Source organism: Gavialis gangeticus, unplaced genomic scaffold (genome assembly GCF_001723915.1).
Source record: "Gavialis gangeticus isolate Ggan-Ray unplaced genomic scaffold, GavGan_comp1, whole genome shotgun sequence".
Lineage (NCBI taxonomy): Eukaryota > Metazoa > Chordata > Crocodylia > Gavialidae > Gavialis > Gavialis gangeticus.
In genome coordinates, this window is record NW_017729004.1 from 9,100,969 (window position 1) to 9,107,926 (window position 6,958).

The 6,958-nt window shown below is 41.3% G+C and overlaps 1 protein-coding gene across 1 annotated transcript in view; it reads right to left on the reverse strand.

Annotated features, from left to right (window-relative positions):
* Window positions 1-6,958, reverse strand: part of FAM188B (family with sequence similarity 188 member B) — a 138,610-nt gene that overhangs the window by 98,178 nt on the left and 33,474 nt on the right. Inside the window, exons 6-8 of the mRNA XM_019508078.1 lie at window positions 4,391-4,449; window positions 3,929-4,038; window positions 1,737-1,853 (exon numbers count right to left, since the gene is read on the reverse strand). Coding sequence (XP_019363623.1) covers window positions 1,737-1,853; window positions 3,929-4,038; window positions 4,391-4,449 — 286 coding nt within the window. The remainder of the gene's footprint in view (window positions 1-1,736; window positions 1,854-3,928; window positions 4,039-4,390; window positions 4,450-6,958) is intronic.

Sequence of the window (6,958 nt, forward strand, 5' to 3'; positions counted from 1 at the left end):
ACCTTTCCCATGGCTGGGGGGCGAGCTGCCGGCAGGCCTTGAGCTGCAGGGGACCCTGGTGCTCCTATCCGCAGTGGTTGCACCCCCTGGGACCACCCAGGTGGTGTGCCGGGTGCTGCCGCCACGGAGAGAAACACAGGGGTCCCCCATAGATCAGGAGTTGTGTGAGCTGCTGGCAGCTCGCCTTCCAGCTGCAGGAGGAAAAAAAATTCAGGCCCCTCGCTGCTCTTTTTTCACCCTCTGCAGTGCCTGCCCATGTGAGCTGCTGCCAGGTCGTCCAGCCCCTGAGTTGGGGGGGGGAGGGGCGGGGGGGTGCTTCCCTCTGCAGCAGTCACATGGGCAGCTTTATGTAGCCTTTTTGAGGCTGAGAAGTTTTGATTCTGTTAAAGTATTCGGTCAGAAGGATAACTAAAAATCCTGTATTTAAAGAAATACTTTGGCAATAAAAATGTCATCACAAATGTTTTGTGGGTTTCAGCTGGTATTTAATAGTGGAGGTGGAATTTGGAAAATGTTTAAACTTGCAGAGCAAGCCCACACAACCCCTTATCTAATACAAAGTTAGGAAAAATACTGTAATCATTATATTGTAGCCCCCCTCCACTATAGAAAGGATGTGGTCAAATTGGAGAGAGTCTAGTGGAGTGCAATGGAAATGGTTGGGAGGCTGGACAACATGACTTATGAAGAGAGGCCGAGGGAACTGGGATTATTTAGCCTGGAGAAGAGAAGACTGAGAGGGGATTTAATAGCAGCTTTCAACTACCTGAAGGGGGCTCGAAAGAGGATGGAGCTGGACTGTTCTCACTGATGGCAGATGAGTGAACAAGGAGCAATGGACTCAAGTTGCAGCAAGGAAAGTTTAGGTTGGATGTTAGGAAGAATTTTCTCACTAGGAGGATAGTAAAACACTGGAAGAAGCTTCCTAGAGAGGTTATGGAGCCTCCATTCTTGGAGGTTTTTAAGACCCAAGTAGACAAAGCCTTGGCTGGGATGATCTAGTTAGGCAGGCTTGGACTAGATGACCTGAGGTCCCTCCCAACCCTAATTTTCTATGATCCTATGATACTATTTCAAATGATCCAATTGAAGTAGGCTACTGGGACTTACCTTTCTTTTGGGAAACATGGCATAGGACCTTTAGTAACCACAGATGTTGTAGACCTCATCTAGAAGCGGGCGCCATCCTCCCTAATGCACTTAGTTTCATATTAACTTACAGGAATAGGTGTCACTTGTAAATTCCCCAACACTTAGGAACATTTGACCAGGAAAGACCTTCTGGGTCATCAAGTCCAGTCTTTACTATTACTAGCAATCACTTCACATATCTTCACATTAATAAACTTATGAGACTTAAACTACTTAAGGGTTTTTCTTTCCACTACCCCACTTGGAAGGCTGATCCAGAACTTCACTCTTCTAGAAACCTCCTAATTTCCACACTATCTTTGTTCAATGTATGCCCATTTGGTCTTGTCCCAACATTGTCATTTAGTTTCAGTAGCTATTCTCTCGCACTGGTGTTAATCCCCACGCTTCAGTTTGTCTTAACCATCTATTCACATCATGTCTCCTCACACAATTTACAATGGTACAGCTCTCAGTGGTAAACTTCCATTCACCAACCAAAAAAAAAGTCAAGCTTCTTTTATTATCATAACACGCAACTGCTGGAAACTTTTGGTTGGAGGCAAAGATAACTGAGCTCTTTTTAAGGCAGTCATTTACTGTACCTTTTTTTGCACAATGCCATATTTCAACTGAGGTGTATTATTAAATGTAAAACTCTGTATTTTCCATTCTTCACTGAAGCAACAAAGGCTTGAGCCAAACAAAAGATTTTTTATTTCCTGAAAAAAAAAAAAGGGAGGGGGGAAAAAAAAAGTCTCATTTTAAAAAGAAATCCGAAATGTAGGTATATATATGTGTCCTTTTTTTTTTTTGCAGTAATTTGTAACAAGGAGGAGGAGTATGGCAGGATAATGACTAACTCTATATAACCGTCCTTTTAATTTTTTGTTTTATAAATACAGTAAATAGCAGGGCTATTTAACTGAGAAGGAATAATTTTTTCCTTTCCCTGCAATGTTCCTTAAACACATAATGCTAGGAGCTGCTCAGCCTTAGGAGTCTTTTTTTTTCTGTAGCTCATCTAAGACCGAGATCTCCTTGAAAGATTTATTGACCGTTGGCTCAGATGGAGCCACAGGAGTAATACACCTACTGCTGCTTACGAGCAGATGATTGTCAAGGTGTGACAGGCCTTTTTTTGAATATTTTCCACCTTCTCATGTCCCCAGTAATGTACATTATGGCATAAAATATAAAGTGTCAGAAAATAACCCTGCTGGGGCATGTCATGGAGACTAGAAAGTCTGTTCTGCCTGTCAAAGGCCGTAGTTTGAGGCAGATGATATTCAAAGGTTTGACGTGGGACAGACATATCAAATCCAGGTATTACTTCCCAACCAAATTCAGGTTTGAAACTCGCTAGTGTAACACAGAGTAACAAGAGCCCCCTCCTCAGCGTTATCCCCTCCTTGGGTCCAGAAACTGGAGTGGAAGATATTGCCACATTTTTTGCTGCTTTTTAAGTTGAGGAAGTCCAAAAGAGGGCTATGAGTATGGTTAGAGGCAGGCCATATTCATGACAGGCTGAGAGACATGGGTCTGTTCAGCCTGGAGAAGAGAAGACATAGAGGGGACTTAATGGCAGCCTATAAGGGGCACGTATCAGGGGCTGGGAGCTCCCTGGGGGAAGACTACAACTAACTGTCATAAATTACTAGAAGACCACTTTAGGTTAGACATAAGGAAAAACTTTCTTTACCACTCCAGTGTCCAGGGGTCTGGAATAGATGCCCCCCGGGGGTGGTATAAATCACCTACTCTGGATATCTTCAAAAAACATCTGGATGTGCACCTTGCTGGTATCATCTGACCCCAGCAGTGCTTCCTACCCAAGTGCAGGGGAGCTGGACCCAATGATCTCAAGAGATCCCTTCCAGACCCTTACATTTATGAATCAATGAATCTATGAATTATAGTACATATTCCCCAAATAAGAAAGGAAAAGTATCATTAGAAAATGATGGGGGGGGGATAAAGTGAATCAAATTACTTTGGATTTCTAGAAATATTTGGCTTGGAGGATAGGTAGACAACTATATTTGTTTCAGAAAGAGACAAACGTGAAGGTACAGAAAGTCTCTTATTAACTCCAAACCACTTCATTTATAACTAGCCGTAATCTAAGGGTGTTAATGAGGAAGTATGTATCTTCTCCTTTGCCAGACACACAGTACCCATTTACAGAAAGGGCCTGACTGAACTCAAATTGAAGCGACAGACTTGGGAGTTTTCCTACTGACTTCAATGAGCACTTGATCAGGCCCAAAGTGCCACGTGAAAAAGAAATTCTAATCCATTTGGGAGGTTTCATAGACCTAAACATACCCTATGACATCATAATATCTTGCATCCCTTCTATTCATTTCATTCAAGGACCTGAAAACATTCTAAAAATGTAATTGTTTAATGAATTCTTCCAATATAATTCTGCAAAGGTATATATACGAATAGTCCCATTTGAGAAATACATTAACATTGAGGTCGGAGCAAAAATGACTTTCCCGATGTCAGTGGCAAAACAAATCAGAAACCCTGTGTTCCTTCCTGCACATTCCACCGCTAAACACCCTGTCAAAGATGTAAATAAACTGAAATCCTCAACAAAGGAGTGTCTGAAAATGCAATTTTATGGCTATTAGGAATTAGTAGCCTAAGACTTCTACATGTACTAAATCTTAAAAAACCCCAAAAAACAAAAAAAAAAAGCAGAAATCTATTGTAGCTTTGGCTTACTTAATAGAAATAACATACTTTACCACATCATTTGGTTTTTACTGGTATAACTTTGTCTTACTTTTGCAAGGGAAATATCCATTGCCTTTGAATCTACTTGAAGCGTGCAGAGTGTCGAATGGTCTGGGATCTTGCTAACTTCCCCAACTGCTGCTTCATCCTCGACATCAACTGAAAGAGAAGACAGCTTGTAAATCGGCAAAGCACGGCTGGTGAACACAGTGCTGCCATTTCGTATCCCCGTGCCAGCCGCTGCTAACAGTTCAACAAAAACTTCTATGAACCAATAACTTATTTTGCTGAAGAGCCCTCCTGACTTTAATAGTGGTGATTAAAATGGCCTCACGAGGGCTGCAAATTATACAATTTTATATAAGGAAGTAACAAGCAACTCTTAACAGCCAAAATCAACTGATGAGTGTTTACCAAGAAGAAAAAGAGTGGGAGCACCATTTTGCATTGTATTACAGTTGCTGTGTTTGGTACAGAAGCAAACCACAAAAGCAAAGTCTGATGAACATACCTAGTTCTAAGGCATCTTTCATCAGGTCGCCTTTATTGGAAATGGATGTTGGCGCCTTTCTAAATTAAAATAAATGAGAGAACAAGTTACACATGTTTACTTGACATGAAAGAACAATAGAGAAAGTTCAAATGCACAGGTGTCCATCTGCAGTAGGTATGTGTAGTTACTCTTTCTTTGATAATAAGGATTAAATCTTTCACACGGAGCTATGAAGTTTGGCACCTAAATATGTCATCAGATTTTCAGAGGTGTGTTCGGTTTGCTGTTCCCATTGACTTCACATCAAAGTGAATTCAGCATTAGGGAAACAAATTCAAATGACCACTGTTAATCTGTAATTCTTGTACTGAGGGGCTACTGCTGCTGCCAACATTAAAATGATTTCAAAAAAATAAAAATACTGAATCATTTTTCTTCAGTTTGATTGCTTTGGAAAAAATGGGTTGTAAATCACAATTCTTTCAAAACCAGTATGGAATAATTTCCTTAGTGACATTCTTCGTATGCCCGATATTATTATAGCAACAATTGCTGTCATATTGCATAGTTTCCATTACCTTAATTTCCTTTTCCACCCTGTGAAAGGAGATGAATGAAAGCAGTATACATGCGTACGCACATACACGACAACACCTCCAGACTTTTTTCGTCTGAAAACTTTCTGGCATCTTTCTCGCTGAGCGCTTTCTATAATAAAAAGGCACGAACCACAGTTCCATTTTTCTCCCCAAAAGCATTAAGAACTTCAACAAAATTCGGCCAAACACAGATAGCCATGACACACCGACATTTTAGAATGGAAATAAATCACTTACTAAGTACCGGTGAGTCAAAATATGGGAAAACGAATGTCCCAAGACCTCAGTAAGTTGGTTGAGAGCAAATATGCATAGTGATGTATAAAAGGCTTTGATTTATACTGGCACATAACAGCACAATTTACCATTGTGTATGTTACAATACAAACAAATTGCATTTGAAAAGTAATGAATCTTTCTAAGATTGGATTTCTTCATTCTTCTAGGAATTATATATTTTTCCTGTTACTTTCTAACATCTTTCCAGCTGGTCCGGTGGAGAGGAATTTTGTTTTCACTTGAACACTGAAGTCACTAAACTACCCTAAGCCAAATTCACCATTTGCATTTTTGTTTGGTCAGAAAATGGAAATGATTATTCCTTTTTCTGAAATAAAAACTTGTTTTCCTTCAAGGTCAGTCTCTTAGGGGCTAATCTGATAAAAAAGACAGCAGTTCTGAAATCTGAGAACGCTAATATTCAGTGTGGACATAGAAGACAATTCATTTATTACACTTTTATTAGGAAGTAATTGCAAATGCCTAAGGCAGCAGTGTTTACACTCAAAAGAGCATGTGAGTTATGAGAAAACCCGCTTATCTTCCTTTGTATTACATTGCATTTTGCTACATGGAGGATCCAAGATTTAGTTGCCAGTTGAACCACACCAAAGAGACGGGACATGTTACAGAGAAGAAGACTGCTAAATTCTCCCCATGGCAGTCTATATTGGAAGGGAAGGGTCCAGCCCGAGAAGAAGCCTACCTTGTATCCATAAATCATTGACACCTCTCTCTCTTTCTAGGTCTTACAAGCTTTCCCCTCCATTGCAGTACATGAGCATGTCACAAACATAAGCCAATTAAATCTCACAACATTATCAAGAAGCATGGATAATGTCCCCACTAGCCCTATATAGAACGAATGTCACATAAAATAAACACATGAAAGGATGGCTAATTGACAAGTCTCAAAAAAAAAAGTCACTGCAAATAGGGATTCATTATTCATTCTTAGTGGGCTCACAGAGAGACCTGTTTGTGGCTCTACAGGAAAGCAAAATCATTGCTGGTAAAGTTGATCGATGAGACAAATGCTGGAAAAGGGGAAAATGATCATGACAGGTTGTTTTACAGAATGCCCTGGGTAAGCTGGATTCACTTAGCCTGTGATTTCCTATTAGTACCTAATTTGTAATGACCCCAATGTGGCAAAGTGGGGCTCCCTGCCTAGCCACAGTGCTAGGTTCCCCACTTGCCTTTGGGCACGCCCCTCACCTGACTCACCTGCCATGCCTTGCTCTTAATTAAGATGATAATTAAGGTGGGAGGCTACCCACTCATGCCCCGATGCCACGGGGCGCTATCTGCGGCCCCATACCTTCCCTACACCACAGCCCAAGCCTCGCAGATGGCATCCAGATGACACAGTGCTCCCAGCCTACAGCGGGACCAAGCTTAGGCCTCATCGTCAGGCCTCAGTCACACACACATTCATACCGCCCTCCTCTCACTAGGGCCTCTCACACTCTGCCCTCTCTCACAGGGGATTTTTCATGCATCAACAACTCATCCTGCCTTGCTTCCTCTTGGAGCGAGCCCCTTAGGCCATAGGCTTAGCTAGTCCATTCCTTGGGTGTTAGACATACTATCTTTTGGGCCTCTCCTGTGACCCTGACCGGGGTAGTGGCCAGCAAATTACCCGACCGGGTCTAAGCTTGCTCTGGCCCCATATATATATATATATATATATATATATATATATATA